General features: G+C 51.5%; 1 protein-coding gene across 2 annotated transcripts in view; it reads right to left on the reverse strand.

Annotated features, from left to right (window-relative positions):
• Window positions 1-1,437: 1,437 nt before the first annotated feature.
• The window catches only part of DPYSL3 (dihydropyrimidinase like 3), a 29,384-nt gene continuing 13,401 nt past the window's right edge, over window positions 1,438-17,420 (reverse strand). For both annotated transcript variants that reach the window (XM_042826597.1, XM_042826598.1), the window contains exons 2-14: window positions 15,463-15,551; window positions 13,155-13,339; window positions 10,954-11,118; window positions 10,599-10,660; window positions 10,057-10,137; window positions 8,529-8,597; window positions 6,233-6,353; window positions 5,585-5,741; window positions 3,717-3,858; window positions 3,287-3,457; window positions 2,680-2,859; window positions 1,906-2,068; window positions 1,438-1,630 (exon numbers count right to left, since the gene is read on the reverse strand). In XM_042826597.1, the coding sequence (XP_042682531.1) occupies window positions 1,542-1,630; window positions 1,906-2,068; window positions 2,680-2,859; window positions 3,287-3,457; window positions 3,717-3,858; window positions 5,585-5,741; window positions 6,233-6,353; window positions 8,529-8,597; window positions 10,057-10,137; window positions 10,599-10,660; window positions 10,954-11,118; window positions 13,155-13,339; window positions 15,463-15,551 (1,674 nt within the window). In that variant the 3' untranslated portion in view covers window positions 1,438-1,541. The remainder of the gene's footprint in view (window positions 1,631-1,905; window positions 2,069-2,679; window positions 2,860-3,286; window positions 3,458-3,716; window positions 3,859-5,584; window positions 5,742-6,232; window positions 6,354-8,528; window positions 8,598-10,056; window positions 10,138-10,598; window positions 10,661-10,953; window positions 11,119-13,154; window positions 13,340-15,462; window positions 15,552-17,420) is intronic.

Genomic DNA, 17,420 nt, shown 5'->3' on the forward strand with positions numbered 1-17,420 from the left:
AAGGCAGAAAAGGTCTGGGAGGGCTGAGTAAAGCCAGGCTGTGACAACAGCCATACCTGTCACCTGCAAAGCACTGGGCTACAGCCACCTAGGAGAGGTTCACACGCCATAAACCCAGACAAGGGAACTGGCCCTGCTCCTGGCTAGGACAAAGATCAGTGCTGTTGTACTAGCTGACACACACACAAAAAAACCCAAAACCCTGAAGAAGTTGTATGAGAACGCTGCACCTTTAAAAATTCCCCAAAAGATCTCTAAAACAATCTCTGAGGCACAGTCTCAGCTTAATCACTAAAAGGCAGCAGCAAAAAATCTCTAATTACTTCATAGCAGAAGTTCACAAAACTTCCAAGTATGAGCAGTTATCCTGACCCCGGCACAACTATTCTGGCTCAGCCCCTTTGAGGACTGCTGCACAGACGACTCATCCTGTCTGAGCTACAGGCATGCAAAAATAAATATTTCAGGGTCAAATACTTCAGGAAAAAAAAAAAAAAAAAAAAAGGATTTATTTAGCACTGCTTAGATTGACACTCAATTTTTTCTAATATGTAAAAAACAATCTAATTTTTTTGGATGCTTTGCAACCTGGAGAAGGCAGTGACCCACAGTTGGACACCACCTGACACAGGGAGAGCAATTAACTCACAGGTGTCCACAACCTCACCATCAGCCTCAGCTGGGAAGGCCTGGGCCACGTCACCACACAGCTGGCAGGCACAGCCCGCAACGGCCACAACAGGCAGCGGCCAGAGAGCATGGCCAACGCGAACAGTCTCACTAGCACCAGCTCCAAGCTGTTCTGTTAATACTTTTGCTTTTGCCCAAGAAGCAACACTGTCCCAGCATCCATACTGGTCCCCCAGTGCTGCACACAGACTCCCTTTGGCTGTACACCTCCCTCAGCTCAAACAGCCCCAAGTTGCTCCAGGAGCCCTGCACACATCCTGCCCCTGGGACACAGCCTCTCTGCCCCTGCTGTCCCCAGGGCCAGGCAGGCAGCCACAGCTCAGAGTGGAAAAAAGCAGCCATGACAACAAGTTATTTGAGGAACAGTTGTTTTTTTTTTTCCTTTCTTTTTTAATAAAGTGTACAAAGTCGTAAATTTCCTTACATGAGGTGCTGTGACAGCTGTTACAGAGATGTTCTGGGCTCCTTAATGGGCATCGTGGTGAAACACTGCTGAGAGCCAAGACAAAGGAACACGGCGGGCTCACACTGCACCCCCACCTGCCCACAAGCATTCAACACCAACAACGACCTGAACCAAGTGACCTGTCTGAGCGGCATGCATACAAAAGGAAGAGGAGAAACACAACCCACCCAACCCACAACAACAACAACAGAATTTTAAGGCTATGCATAAAATAAAATGAAGCAACATCTTTAAAGCTAGGTAGCAAGTAGCTTTTGTGAAAAGTAAGGCTTGAGGCTTACTGATTCTTCAGAACAGGTTTATTTGCTTTTCCTTCTTAAACACCAATGCACCCCTTTTTCTTCCTTTGCTTGCACAGGGATCACTGCCCTCTCTGTGTGGGGCTTTAGCTGAGGGAGGTTATGTTGGAGCGGCCTCCCGGCGGTGCCACAATGCGCTTGCTGGCAGAACGAATGCCCTCATCAATCTGGGTACCTGGAGCACGGAGGGAAAGGGAAAGTGACACCAAGAGGATTTTTCCCACTCAGCCACCGGGAAGGCTGGGGTCTTGATGAAAGGCTCTGGGCCACCGATGGGAACCTCTCTGCCTCTGACTGAGGAAGGACCCCAAGGAGAGAAGTGGCCACTCCCAGAGCAGATGGTCCTCCACGTGTGGACCCACACAGCACAAGCAGAAGCCCAGTGCTGCACTATGGCTGCAGCCCAGCCCCCCGGCCCAAGGCACCATTCTCTGCCAGTGCCATGCTTACCTGACAGGCTGAACCCCGACTGGTGGAGGTTCCTCACAGGGGGTGTCTGCCGTGTGGGCGACCCCCGGGTGGATCCCACAGGGGTGCCACCCTTGGGGGTGGCAGTCAGGTCAAACACAGGTCCATCATACATGCCCCGGGGCACAGCGTGCATCTCCGCCATCTGTTACCAGAGAGGAATGGCACAGTGACACTGCAATGCTTCTGCAATGCCTGTGAGCCCACCAACGCCGCCAGCATCCTGGCACATGGATTCCAGGCTCCCTAGTCCCACTGCAGAGGCCACTCACACTGCCAATCCCGTGCTCACCTGTCCTGCATGCCCAAGACCTCTCTGAAGCATTGAGGTCTCAGCCCCACCTCCTACACAACAGCCTCCCACTGCGTGCTGAGGGACTATGCAACAGGCACCCCCTGACATGGGTTTATTTTCTGCAGATGAAGGCCTTTTTTGCTCAGTCTCCTTGTTTTTAACTCAATTTTTCCCTGCAGGTTCCTGCTGCAGCAGGAAGGCAACAAGGGAGCAGGTGGACCTGCAGCACTCACTGCTGACTCAGCCCCATGTCCTTCCCCTCACTATAGCACACCACCAGCACAGAGGTCACAGCTCTGCCCAGCACTCAGCAATCCCCAGTAGGTTCAGCACATGCAGGTTTACAGCACTTTTTCCATCTTATCAGATACACTGGAGGGAAAACAATCAGCTAGCTGGGAAAGGGGCAATTTGGGTTAACAGCTTCACAGCTCTTTCTGCCAGCATCCCCATCTCCTCACCTTTCTCCTGGCTTTGATCCGCTTGTAGACATAGTCAGGGAAAGGGCTGCAGGGCAGGAAGCGCCCAGTCCCCTGGGTCACATGCAGGTTGCCATCCTCCAGCATGATCTTTCCCTGGCATATGACAACCAGTGGGGCCCCACGCAGCTCCATCCCTTCAAAGATGTTGTATTCAGCTGCCTGCAGCAACCAGGGGTGACAGTCAGGAGAAACACAAGCACTATCTGCCCAGTGAGGGCTGCTCAGTCCCCTCACCTCACTGACAAAGCCTCCAGGGCAGAGAGAGCACACCTGCATAGCCTTGCTGCCTCAAAGGCCTCCTGCCCTTCACCAGTCCATCACACCAAGAACCCAGCTTAGCTGGGAAAAATTTGGACTCAGAGGAGGAGAAAAGCCCATTGCAGGCTTGGCATAAGGAGAGCGCAAGGCAGCTCGGTGAGAAACATGCTGCAAGCAGAACCCAAGGCTCAAAGGCATCCTATCCTGCAGTCACACCTGCATTGCCCAGAGCCTGCATCTACCAGCAGGGCAGCACCAAGCTCCTTGCACCAAGATCACTGTGTGTAGCACTTCCCACACCCATTCCCAGCTTGAGCAGAGGGCTTACAGACTGGTGGGTTTTTGCCGTGACGATCTTCACTGCATCAGGATCCCAAATGACCAGATCACTGTCTGAGCCCACAGCTATTCTCCCTTTCCGTGGGTACAGGTTGAAGATTTTTGCAGCATTAGTGCTCGTCACTGCCACAAACTGGTTTTCATCCATCTTTCCTGTGGCCTGCTCAGACACAGAGAGAACAAAGCACCCTTTTGGGGAAGGGAAGAGGAAAAGCCCAGGTCTGGCATTAGACAGACCAAAAGCTGGAGCTATGCACACATATCATGGCTATTCGCCCTGTGGCAGCTGTTTCTCCTGCTCCAGCTTGGTTCAGCTCATAAGCAGAAAGCAGACGTGCCACTGGGCACTCAGCCCTGCTGGGGCAAGGACACAGTGCTGCCCATCAAGTCTGCCCACTCGCTGCTGGGCTGGCTCTTACCACTGCTTTGTCCCAGATGACAGACATCCGTTCCTCGATGCCATTGGTCCCCTCTGGGATCGCTGTGAAGTTGTCTTTTCCAATTGCTTTCTGCGCAGTGCTGAACGTGCAGTGGGCACTTCCTGACACCTGCAGGTCACCACTGGCATGGTGATAATAAGAGCATCCTGAGCCATTTCATAGTCAGACAGAGGCAGAGACACGAGGGACTAGGAAATGCTCTGCGTATGGGCAGCCCCCACCCAGCTCTCTGCCAGGAGGACAGGACAAGGAGCTGAAAATCAGCTGGGTTTGAGGGGAGCTGGGGACACAGCTGCCACCAGGTGGAACGGAACAGGGCCCAGGCCGGCTCCTGCAGCAGCTGGGAGGGAAGGGCCTGCAAGTGCTGGACTCCTGGCCCCAGACCTCTGATGGCACAGATGCAGCAGCTCTGCACAGGGCCACGAATCATTCATAATCCATTGGTAATCTCCATCTTCCTCTGATAATTTCTGCCATATGTCTGACTGACTGCAGAGCCAGAGATCCAGCCTGATGACAAAACATGCTTCCTAATCTTCACCACCTTTGCTCTGGTGAAAGAAAACAAACCAGCCCTGCAGCTGCTTCTCCTGCCAAAGCCTCAAGAAAACAACTGGAAAAGGCACTGGGACAGAACTGTATTGGCTGCAGGGCTCAGAGGTGCTTCTGCCTCTCCTCTGAGGTCTGGGGTAAATTTGGTATTGAAATAGCAGGAAAACATCAAAAATCAAGTTCAGGAGTTGGGCTCACGTTTTGCTGTTTCATTAAGACCTGCATCTATCTTGTATGTTCAGATCAAGCAGAAGCACACGCTGCTCACTGCCCACAGCAAAATCCCAGGCGAGGTGCACATTCAGACCCCATATGCATGGGCACCTCTCCTGCCAGCCAAAGCAACTCCACACACACTCAGCACTGCCCCTCACTGGGGCACAATCCCAGCTTATCGCTCTGCTGTCACACCTATTTCTGACCTGGCATCCCATGCTTATCTCAGAGATGTTTCCAACATTACCTCAAAGGTTGTTTCCATTTGTCCCCAGGCAGCCCTGCCCAGCTAGCACAGAGCAGCACCACACAAAGCGTTCAGCTGCAGATGCAGAGCAGTGAGGCTCGCAGCTCGCATGTGAGCACAGCCAGCAAGCAGGCACTGCATCCCTGGCTGTGGTGCATGCCTTTCCAGTGAGAGGATGGAGGACAGCTTTGAGGGAAAGGTCACCTCAAATTGTTGAAGTGCTTCTATTGTTTGCTCTCCACTTTCAACAGATCCCTTCCCCCAGTCCCTGCCTTTAGGGTAAAAATCATCTACTAATCCTGCCAGACGAGCACAAGCTGTCCCTAAGGGCCTCATACTCCTTGCAGACTGTTCTACTGTTCACCTGTGGACAAAAAGCCAGAAAGCTATTTGGCATGTGGGTCCCCACCAGCTATGCCACCTGTGCCCCCAGACCTCCTCATGCACAGCCACATCCCAAACCTCACCTTCTGCTCCTCCCACAATCACACAACTTCTACAGCTTAGTCAATGCTGTCACTGACAAATTCTGTGTTGTCTGGCCCTCATTTCTTTCCCTTCTTCAGGGCATTTAAAGCTGTTTGTGACTGCGTGCCACAGTATTTTTGTCATTACTGGCGCTATGCCTTCAGTGCCTCCCTTGACAGCCATTTCATCAGGCAGCTCATTAAATCCCTGGGGTGAAATGGTTCATACTGGAATAGTGTCTAGGCTACCTGAATACTCCCTGGCCTCCTCTCTGACTACTCCAGGCCAAAGGTGCTGCCTCCCACTCGTAGTCACTGGCAGAGCCACAAGACCAGGCACAGCCTGCCTGGCTGCTACTGCTCACCTGGCCAGCAGGGTATTAATGTAGTCAGGGGTTGTGGGATCTGGGCTTAGGGGGGGTGAAACCACAAACGCTGCAGCCTTGGCCCAGTTCTTGCTCCAGTAGTGTGTTCCATCAGTCCCCAGGCTGGCTGTGATGGGCTCACCGAACACCACGTTTCCTGGAAAAAAGTGCAGAGAGGACACAGGTTTGGTGATTACAGCAGTCTGATCCTTGTCTACCTGTTGTGGCCTCTAGAGCAGAGGGGAGGGACTGCTGGGCCAGACACCTCTCTGCTATCACAGGAACTGTCCCAGTCCTTCAGCTCCAGTCACAGAGCATGACAGTGGTGCAGACCTGGAGGCACATCGTGCCATAGAGGCTGGGGATGTACCCAGCAGCCTCAACCACCTGCATGTGGATGGTGTGAGTTTCCCCAGAGAAAGCCCTTCACGGAAAGCTTTAGTCTCCAAGACCCTCTCTGACCCATGCCCACACCTTGATGCTACCTGATCCCCGCAGCCCTTTGCAAATCAGGTAAAATCTCAACCCCCCCTAGAAGAAGGGGTAGCTCTGGGCTGCTTAAAGAAGGGGTCTGAACCCAACAGCCAGGGCAACACCAAACCCAGGACTTCAGTGGCAACAGTGTGGATGCATACAGCATCAGCTCACCCTTTTTCCTGGCTTGTGAGATGAGGTCTGCAGCACTTCTGCTCATCACTTTAGTCACATAGAGAGGGCAGTTGGTCTGGCTGGCAATGATGATGGCTCGGAAGACAGCTTCTGCTTCCAGCTGGAAGAGAGAACAGTGTAGCTGCAGAGGAGCAAGCACAGCAGGTAAGGAGGGCTCACTGCTGGCTGTGCTCCCTCTGGTACCTGGGGAGGCTCCAGGGCCCAGCCTGCAAGTGGCAACTCTGCAGGGCTGCAGCATGGAGCTGGGCAGCCACTTGTTCCCCTGCCTGGCTCCAGTTCTGTCAGCAGCAAGAGGAGCTCAGGGCCAGCTGCCCACACCTGGCAGCACGGCTGCAGCCAGCACAGGCAGACACAGCTCTGCCTCTCTAAGCTAGTTTAATCGGACATTGCCCTGCTGATGCCTGGGGTGCTGCAGGCTGTGCCCTGCTGGGCTGCTGGGGTCCAGCTGTTCCATGAGCCAGCTGCTGAGTGTCCCGGCCAGCCTGCCGCTGCAGCAGGGCCCATTTCCACCACACAGTTATCTTTGAACTATGACATCAGCCCTTGCTCAGCCTGAGCTCAGCTCCAGACGTTCTCTAAGTGTTAGCTCTGCAGCTTGGCTTCAACCCTTGGCCTGAGACAGTTCAAAACAGAAGCCTTAAAAAGACAATGCGCAAACCAGCCAGGAAAGGCAGGCACCGTGCCATTGCTGCCTGCAGCTGGCAGCTGCTCCGTGCTCCCAGCAGCAGCGGGCCACTGCGCTCAGACAAACACACGAGTGCACCTCACACACTTCTGAGCACCATCCATCAGCACAGTGAAAACAGTTTTCTTCTTCTGCTTAAGAACTCTTTTGAAAACATAGCAGCACACTTACAGACTTGAGTGGGCTTTAACACATGGCCAGGGGCAAACAGCCATCACTGAACACCCTTCAAAATTGATCGTCTGGAGCACCATCCGGCACTACCGAATCCCAGCACCACCTGCTAGAAGAGCATGTCTTCAACGCCCACAGAGGTCCTTCCAGGACACAGCAGATCCTTGGACCCTGGGCCACCCTCCCAGTGCCTTGCCAACCGCCTGCAAGTCTTCAGGAGGGTAGCACATCACTTGCACACCACTGAATGTTTTCCCAGGATGAAGATGTGCTGGAAGAACAACACTTTCTTTTCAAAGATAATGATATCTGGGATTGGCTGGACAGACTGAATCTAGAGGTTTCTTGCACTGCTCTCAGTTGCCTTAAGCTCTAATGGCATTTCAGGATCAAACACTCCATAATGCTTTATTGGCTTTGGACAAGAAGAACTGCAGCATTGTCTTATGATAACATGAGAGTTCTCAAATCCTGGCACAATATCCTGTAACTGCAGGTTAGCCTGCCAGCTAGTGGCATCAGGTCTAAGGCCATAAAAAAAAATAAGTGTACATTTACACACAGAGGAACTATGATCTGTTTTTTACACTGAGTCTTTTCTCTTTATTGTCTCACTCTTCAAAAACAGTAAGCACTGCATTACACTAGGCTCTGCCATTACCAGCTACCACACAGTCAACTTCTTACACTGTTAATTTAAGCCAATTGATTTTATTTCTGCAGACCCCGAAGTAAGTATCTGTCACTGCTCCCCACTCGGTTCTGCTGTTGTTTTCATCTTTCACATGCCACAGAAAGTTAAAAGCAGCTCTCTGCAGGGAGCTATCTCAAGAAAACCTATCTAAAATTAGACACAACTCAGATTAACAGACCAAACAGAAAAATACCCTGCAAGCTAAAATTAGAAATAATCTAATTAGTGTCTTCACAATGACTTGTAACCAGGAAATTCCCCCTTTCCTCCCCTCCCACTCCTTCCACCAATGGTTTTGTCTGTCTGACTTCGAAACCCACATTAGACCCTAAGCAGAGATTAAGCAGGAAGAGGCTGGAATCTGTCTGTGCTCAGACACATGAACAGTGACCTTTCAGAGGGACTAAAACTTGCCTTTCTATTCTCCTCGGGCCTCTTATGCTCTGGAATCCCATAGAAGATGAATGCTGCCAAACCTGCCCCAAGTGCTGCTACAGCTGTACAGAATTTTTTGTTGATTACTTAATCTCTGAACAACTCAGAAGCCTTCATTTCTGCTAGGAGACTCCAGTTAGGTGGAAAAACGCTGGTCACAAAAGAGCATCTCACTCTTTCTTGAGCTGATAATGAACAAGACAGTACTATACGCACGTTTAGCCGTGTGCAGTACACCCTACCACAGCTCAGAAAAGCTCTGCCATGCACACTGCTCTTTGCCTTACCTCCTCAGGTCTGCTCAGCACATGGCCCTCTGGGCCCGTGATCCCCATCTCCAACATCCTGGCCTGCTCCTAGGACACAAAAAGGACAAAGGAGTTTTTATCAGGCTTTGAACCCGCCCCCACCCCTCCTGATGGCCCAAAAGAGCTGTCACCACACTCTGTACTTAGGACAGGCAGATAAACAAAGGGTCTCTCTTCGAACCTCACAGAGGCTAGTATGAGAACATGAGAAATTCACCCAGATGAGAAGTGCTAATCTTCTCCTGACGGGAGAAAAAGTGGCCATTGTTGGTGACAGCACACCAGGCAAAAAGAAGCGAACAGCCTCAGGACAGCCCTGTGGTACCAAGGAGCCACATCCTTGCTGACATGAGGTCCCCATGGCTGCAGCATCCCCCCCCACTTCCTCTCCCAGAGCCCCCCAGTGCCCTGGCTCCCCTCCCAGCAACAAAGAGCTCAAAGACAGGAACCACACCAGCCTCTCAGCAGGACGCAGCCAAGGGCACCAAACCAGAGAGCAGCTCAGCTGGTTCTCAGCACCGCTGGCACCTGCAGAGCAGCACTGGCACTCACTGCCATGTGGGACTGACATGCAGCACTCACCAACCCAAAGCCTTGGAAGAGGAAAACTGCAGCAGTTTCCAAAGGGCAGCCAGAAGGGAGTGATGGCAAGGGAATGGCAGTGACAGGCTGCTGCTGACAGCTCTGACACTCAGACAGGGCACACCGGTCCCAGAGCTCTCCCACTGCTCTGGGAAGGGCAAAGCAGCAGCTGGGATGAGACATCTCCTTACCAGGACTGTGGGTTCAGACCTCACTCATGCCACTGACAAAAGCTTTGCAGTAATAAATTCCCCAGTTATCTGGTGGTCCTTTAAAATCCTGATGTTTTCCTGGAAAGTTCCACCCATTCCAAGTTTCTTTTAATTTTAGGAAGAAAAAGAGCAGCTGGGATCTGCTTTCTTTCATCTATCAGCCTGTCTTTCTAATCCAGCAGGAAACCATCTACTTAACAAAACTTCAGCCAGTGTGGGTTTTTTGTGTTGTTTTTTTTTTGCTTTAATGTCACAAATATTTTCACTGATTTTGTTTTAAAAAAATAATAATTTCGCAGTACCTGATATCCCTTTAAATTATCTGGGTTTTTATTATCTCTAGAAGATGACAATGCTTCCTGTAATAAGAGAATCATACACTTCAAAACATTGGTCCTTCTGATTCCTTGGTTTATCCGTCACGCCCATTTGAAATGGAGTTTTACCTACTATTGTTCCTCAAAACATAGAAATACCACGAGGCAGTTCTATGCATCCCGAAGAACAATGCTGAAGGGTTTCACAAACTCTTTATTGCAGCTCCCACCAGATGCTTCACAGCAGAAAATCTCGGTAAATCTGATACTGCTGCTGAGCAGCAGAGATCACCTTGCAAAAGATGCCCACACAGCTTTAGTGTCACATTACAAACATCCCACGTCCAATCAGCCCAGGATAGATTTCCAGTCCCTGCACACCTGAGGAGTAGCTACCTGTGCAATTATATCCCCGTTTTCAGCATGAACTTGAGCTATGGCACCCAGCTCTCCCAGGCAGCTGAATATCTCATACAGCTGAAACAGAGACAAGAAGAAGAGATTACCACACAGGCAGACACACTGCCCTGGCTTGCACACGACCGTAAGTCTCCCGCGCTGTGCTCCCAGGAGAGCTGTGCAGGAACAGGGGCAGGCAGGACCCGGTATCAGCTGCACAGAGAACGGCCTCTGTGGTCGTACTGGCCGTGCCTTCAGGATGCTGCCTGCTCCCTGAGGCGCTCTCTGTCCTCTCCTGCCCACCCCCTCTGCCTGCTGCTCTCTAACGGGGAGCCTGGCCACTGAGAAGCACCTCAGGGCTTGTGAGCAAGCAGTGCAGGGCTGCCCGAGGGTCGCACCGCTCAAGGCAGCAAGGATGAGCAGTGAGCAGCATGGAAACCCCTGCAAAGCACCTCACGTCAGGCTGCGGAGCTATGACCACACAGCACTGCTGCTAGCACTGCAACCACACACAACCAAAGCCATAAAGGAGTTCCTACCTCAGTGTTTGACATCTGGTACAAGTCCTTGTAGGCCATGTAAACCATGAATGAGTTGACTCCTAGGGGAAGAGCAGAGAGGAAATTGAAGGAGAGCGAGCCAACAGTTTCCCATCCCCAGACACAGGGGAAGCACTGAGACCTGGGCAAAGGGCACAGGAGCGGGCTGGCAGGAGAATCTCTGCTTCAACTGGAGGTCCTGCCATTCATCCACAGAATGCCAACTCTCAGCTCAAGGCCAAGCAGGATCCCATCACGCTCACAGCCAGAGGAGCAGGGGTAGAGCATCCACCACCTTCCCCTTTCTGCCAGGTCCCCCGCACCCAGCCAGGGCAAGGAAGAAAGAGCAGCAAACCTTTCTCCTGGACCATGGCATGCAGCTCCTGCCGGACGCGCTGGCTCCAGCGGGGGATGTCCACGTGCAGTGCATAGTCACAGCAGGCCTTCCCATCTGCCCACTCCCGCCACTTCTCAAATGCCTCCACCAGACTGGACTCGGGGTCAGGCACCACGTGGTCCACTGCAGGGTGACAAGGAGTCATCAACAAAGGCTCCTCCGCCAGACGTCCTGATGTGCACCCCTCCGTACCCCTGCATGCCACAAGGCATCTCTACCACCCCACACTTGTCTCCCAGCTGCTTCCGGACAGCCCTCAGCATCTCTATGACTTCCATCGTCCCCTTCAATTGCAGTTAGTGGGAGGAAATGCACACAGCTTTTACTTAAGAGCTTCTGGCAAAGGACCATGGGCTTTTACAGGCTTCTGCTGAGAAATGAGCTGAGAGCTTCAGGGCCTCATTCCTCCTCACCCCCACTTCCACCTCATTAACACGGTCTCCTCCCACACTGCAACACCAATGCACCTATTACAGCCCACCACATAACTTTGAGCCTGCCACACCATGATTTTTTTTGGCCCAAGGGAGAAGGAGAACTGGCAGCCCACTCCTTTACTGGAAGGATCGATAATTGCATCCCATGTATCCCATTTCCTGCATCCCATGAAAACCTGCAGTGCACACTGCTGTGGCCACTGCACAGCAGCAAAGCTTGGATCTGCAAGCACTGCATGCTCACGGTCTTTTCCTCTAAAGGATCTCAGAATGTCCTTTCCTTTTTCATTAGCACTGTTTATTTCTGAGCAGTGCAGGATGCCAGGACATTGCTCTGTTTCTCTGCTCAGCATCATCTGAGCATCACACTGCCCTATTTTTATTTAACCAGGCAGAAAAAAAAAAGCGTTCTTTATTTTTTTGTTCCTTTTTGAGGTTCTTGTGGGCACCAGCAGCTGCAGATGTTGGAGCACTGCAGAACACAGGATCTGAAGCTGTGCAAAGGGCCCTGTGCACACTTTTATTCCCAGCACTAAGGGTCCCACAAATTCATCCTGCACTTCACAGCCTGCATTAACAGACAACGCAGAAAAGGTGAGCACATAGTCATGGAGCTTTAAAACAAAGAAGACCATGAAAAGCAAGCAGGAAAAGAAATAACTGGGCAACATTCCAAAAGTGAAGGAAAAACAAAACAAAACAAAAAAAAGACTGAGGAGCTTCACTTGGATTGAGGTTTTATTGCAAATGCCTTCCCCAGCTCAGAACAGGACCACGTCCAAAATGCACTGCAGAAAAATGCTTGACTGGGGACATGGGAGGGAACTAACGAGAGCTGGTTCACATTCGCACAGCTATCCTGATATACACCCCCTTCACCCTCAGGGGCTGCACTCTGGTGAACTTGCCTCTCACTTTGGCCTCTCACTGCTCTGCCTCCCCAAGGCAGCCCAGAAGGTGACCTGTGCCATACCCTGTGCTTTACTGCTACCCTGCACTAGTGCAGGAGAGCTGATGCTCTGAGGGGTTTCACACTGTAATACCCGAAGAGACCTTTCACCCACTGGTCAGAAAAAGTAATTTCCAAGGCCCTCTTAAACAAAAAGATCCCAGAACTCTGCTCTACTCAGACCTGCCCTGCCACAAGTTGCTGGTAGCAAAAGCTAGAGCTGCACACTTGGCTGCAGTTACTGTTCCACTCGCTTTTCCATTAGAGACGCCAGCAAGGCAGGGAGAAATGTGGGCTGGCCTGGCAAGGACAACAAACATCCTCGACTGAGTCTCTGAAAAACCATCGATGCCAAGATGGCTCTCTGGTCTCTGCCACTTTGCCTGCAAGTTTCTGAGCTCCCAGAGGGACTTCCCTTCCCAGTCCTCTCCCGTATTTTCCCAAGCATCAGATGTGTTTACGCTCCTAACTGCCTCTTCCAGAGGGCAACAATGACAGTGTTGCTCATCTTTCTCCAAAATTGCCCCTAAATCTTCCCTGTCAGCTGCCATCTCTGTCCATCTTTGCTGCCCTACATAGGAACTTCAGCACAGCCCTCTTTGTACACCCTCTGAACAAAACAACAACAACAAACAAATCTTCAGAAGTCCTGGAAGTCAATATCAAACAGATCCCATGCAGTTACAGAACTAACACAGCAGTGCTTTAACTCCTCTCAAAAGCACAGAGCCTGCTGGGTGCTGTCACATAGGGGACCTGCCTGCTGCACTCACTGATCATCGTAGTCCCACCAGCCAGAGCTGCTTTCGTCCCTTGGAAGAAATCATCCACTGCTGTCATCCCCTTGTACGGCATCTGCAGGTGAGTGTGGACGTCAATTCCTCCAGGGATCACCATCTTCCCATTGGCTTCTATGGTTTTGACCCCTCCAGGGACAATGAGATTGTCTCCAATCTGCCTGATGAGACCACATCAAGATGGTGAGCCACACACAGAGGAAAACCAGACACCATATAATGGATCAACAGGTCAGGAGGGGGCAGGCCAACCCCAGCCCAGCAGCAGTGCCTTGCTCCTTCCCAGGAACCAGAGGTGAGACCACCTCACTGAGCAGCCAACTGTGAGGTTGTCCGGCCTGCCCAAAATTGCAATCTGCATCGTCCTGGGAGGGCTGCCATCTGTCCACCTGCTTTAACAGTGCCTATTGTGACACCAACTGTCTGGGGCAGCACCGGCTCAGGGTGGCCAGGTGCATGGTCTGATGAATACTCAGATCTCTGCACTGTTGGTGAGAAGCTGCCCAGGTCACCTCATGCCCCACTGACCAGAAGCCAGGCACCTGCAAGCATTCCCAGAGCAGCAGTCCCACCTGCTCAGCTGGGACTAGTGCTCCCCAAGCCCTGACACCAGCCCTGCCTCCAGTAAGCTGCACCCCTAATCTCCCCTCACCCCCGTCCTTCTGCCCACCTTAAGTAAGGCTCAAGTCTGAGGCTTACTTACAGAGAAAGATGATTTCCCACTGTAATGCCACAGCTGCTAGGCCAGCTCAGGGCTCGGCAGGGTCTGGCAACACTGCTCCAAGCACAAAACCCAGTGGAAAAAGGACAGACCCTCTCCCAGGACCTTCCTTCTCGCCTGCTGCCCTCGCTCACCCCAAAGGATGCTACCAGCAGGCCCACACGGTAGTGAAGGCAAGACCTGAGGTACACCAAAACACCTGAAAAGAACAAGCTTAAACCTCCACTATACATCCATTCAGAGCTCATACTGAGGGCCCTCAGGAGAACAACCGATATTCTCCTCCCTGGACACATCAGTTCTTCTGCCAGAGCACCTGAATGCGGGGACTCCCTTCACTCAGGCCCCACCCCCTCAATCCCTTTATCTGCCCATATGTAGCACTCAGCCTTCAAATCTCTTCTTTCAGAAATCCTATTTTCAACAAGCCTTCCACAGTCTTTCCAGATAAATCAAGATAAAAGAAACACCAGTTTTACTGGAAGACTTCTGATTTCCTTGACATGCTGGGGAGGCAATTGAGCAGCAAATTCCACTTTCGCATTTCATTCAACATATCCACTTTACAGTTTTTTTCTTTAGAATCCCGCAAGTTCTGCAGACAGAACTGCTTACTCCAGTGTCCTCGCAGCAATACATCAGCAGCTCTTCCCACCATTTTTTAAGATGAATCCCTCAGCAAGGGATTTAAACTGCTCACTGTATTTTTAACAGAATTCATTTGTTGGAGAGTTCCAGTTCCGAGGCAATGGAATTCTGCAGCCTTCAGGCTGCGGACGAGGCAAGGGATTTGCCCAGGAATATCCAGAAGATCTGTTCAACTGCAGGACCTGACGCTGGTACATGCCTAGGTATGTGCAGCAGTCAATCAAGACTGCTCTCCTCCTTGAGCTAAAAACAGCCTCACAGAAACACAGTCCCACTTCCTGAAAATTATTTATCTACTGTTAGATTTTTAAAAGATCAGTATTTTCCTCTTAGCATACAGCAAAAAATGGCTTTTCAAGTCCCTCTGCTGCAAACTGTCGCGGTTCTTTCCGTTCACCCAGTTTGGAGCTGGTCCCCATGAAAAATTTGCTAATTTTGAACTGCAGCTTTTAGACAGCAGTTATCATTGCTCCTCTGTAACAAATGAAGAAGCCAGAGGGACCCAGAGGTTTGCATGCAGTTCCTGAAAACCTCAAGGAGGAAGATAACCTCCTGAACTCCTCATTAGTGCTAATGAATGGGATCTTGGGCGGGGTCCCTCATGCTAACACTGGTGACACAGGGGAACACAGGAGGCAGAGAAAAACTTTGTTCCTGATGCAATTAGATACCGCTTAGTTGTACAGTGAACACTGAGTCACCAGGTCACCAGTCCAGCTGCAATTCAGTCACTGGAGTCACTACATAACCACGTCCACTTATAGGTGGAGAGCTGAACCTCCAACCAAAGTGACCTGTGACGTTTCAACAGCTGGCAAGCAGGATGCAGACTGCATCCACAAAAAGCCAATAACCATCTAACCGGAAGCTAATTTAAGGGGAGACAGAGTGGAACTGTGGAAGTCCCATACTTACTTTATGAGACCATCTTCCATGTAAATGTCAGCATAGAATGACTGATCATCATTGACTATTCTCCCTCCTTTAATAAGGAGACGATCACTCTGTGAAGAGAAAAACACAGCAGAAGTCAGCAGCAGGCAACACACATTTCTCAGATACCAATGGAGTGCTTCTCCTGGGTGCTCTCCTCCTGCATCACACAGCTCACTGCAACAGCAGATACTTCAGGAAGTCTGCATCTGCAATAATATTTGGAAAACAGAACAAGCACAAGGACTGAATGTCACCCAGACCAGAAACGCTCTTATGTTCCCTCCCGCATTCACACTTTTGGACCTGGGCAACTGAGAGAACAGAAACTGTGCTGCAGGGAACACCATATCCTGAGGAATATGAGCTCCATCTTCTACCTCCCTCTGCACAAGTCTGAGTGCTGGCTGCATGTGGTACCGGGGCTAACACCCTGGCCTCATACATGGGCTCCACGTGTTCAGGTGACATTATCTGCTCCTGCTTTTCTAGAGGACATGCAGACTTCTTGATTGCTTGAAACACACCCAGCACCATTCCCAGCTTTCAGCCATCCCTTACTTCCCCCTTCGCTCCTGCAGATGCCTGCAGCCCCAGCTTCAGGGTGCAAACCCCCTTCTCTCCCCACCACCACCACAGCACAAGCCCACACCCAGCTGCTGACAGCCTCTGCAGTTTCACATGCAGAAGCATCTTGAGGAGATTGCACCATTAATTCCTCTAAGAGAGCTGGGCTTGCTGCTCTGCAGGAGGGGGGAAAAAAAAGAAAAAAAAAAATCACTACTGCACGGTCATTCACAGCACAGAATCCCCTCACACCCCGCAGCGCACAGCCGCCAAAGAGCAAAGGCTGGTGTGCACTGCAAGGCAATCTCACTCGTGCGGCTCAGACAAAGAAACTGGGTGGGGAAGGCAGCACGCAGCACGGTGCTCTCAGCCGCTGCAGCTCAGCCTCCCAGGGCTTCTCCCTGGCAGCACTGACAGCCTTCAGCAGCCCGAGGCTCCACAGCTGAGATAAGGCCACCAGCAGCACAGGACCGGGACCCTCAGCAGCGCAGGCTGGAGCCATGCCTTACCCCTCACACCCACAGTCCTCTCCGAGCAAAAGACCCAGCTCAGTTCTCCTCTCTCCTGACTGCAGGTGGAACACTGAGGTCTAACTGAGGTTTGCATGGAGATAGCCAGCAGGTCACTGCCTGCACACGGAGTTGCTACATTGGCTGGTGGCATCAAGGTCACAGGCGCCTCTCACTTCCATCTGTCTCTGCTGCAGCCCAGCCAGGCATGCTGACCAGGAGCACCAGGTCTGGGCCCACCCAGCTGCACACCTCAGGGGATGCCCAGGCTTGGGGCCATGGAGCTCAAACACAGACAATACTGCTAACAGACCACTGATCCTCCTCAGCACAGGACACTTGTCCTCCCTTCTGCTTCTATACAAACATCATCTCACTAACAATACTGCAATTTTAAATTCAGAAAACACTAAAAGCGTGGGACCACAGACATATCACTATAGCCTGTCAGTCACAAGGGAAAACAGCTGAGCTGTGGCTCCTAGGGATGCAAAGGACTGGTATTTAAGTATCACTATGAGAAAGGCAGATAGCAATTACCATGCAGCAGTATCAGGCACAGGCTGTAAATCAGGGCTATGATCAGAAACACAACACTCCAGTTAACTCTACGTACAATTTCTCCCATTTCCCCCATATGCCATGGCAGACCCTTGTTTGCTTTAGCTAGCCTGCTGGAAGAGAAAAGAGCCAACCTGCCCAAATCCAAAACCAGACTCTGGTATGTCACACCTATAGCCTTCGCACCTCCTGACTTCCCCTTCTGAAGTCCCGGGAGTCCATTCTTGCCAGCACGCAGAAGCAGCAGCACACACTGACGCTGACCACCTCTTACTGCTCATCAGACAAAGGGCACACGGGCAC

Source organism: Centrocercus urophasianus, unplaced genomic scaffold, assembly GCF_019232065.1.
Source record: "Centrocercus urophasianus isolate 14NV4802_14NV808 unplaced genomic scaffold, USGS_Curo_1.0 seq_26, whole genome shotgun sequence".
In the NCBI taxonomy this organism is placed as follows: domain Eukaryota; kingdom Metazoa; phylum Chordata; class Aves; order Galliformes; family Phasianidae; genus Centrocercus; species Centrocercus urophasianus.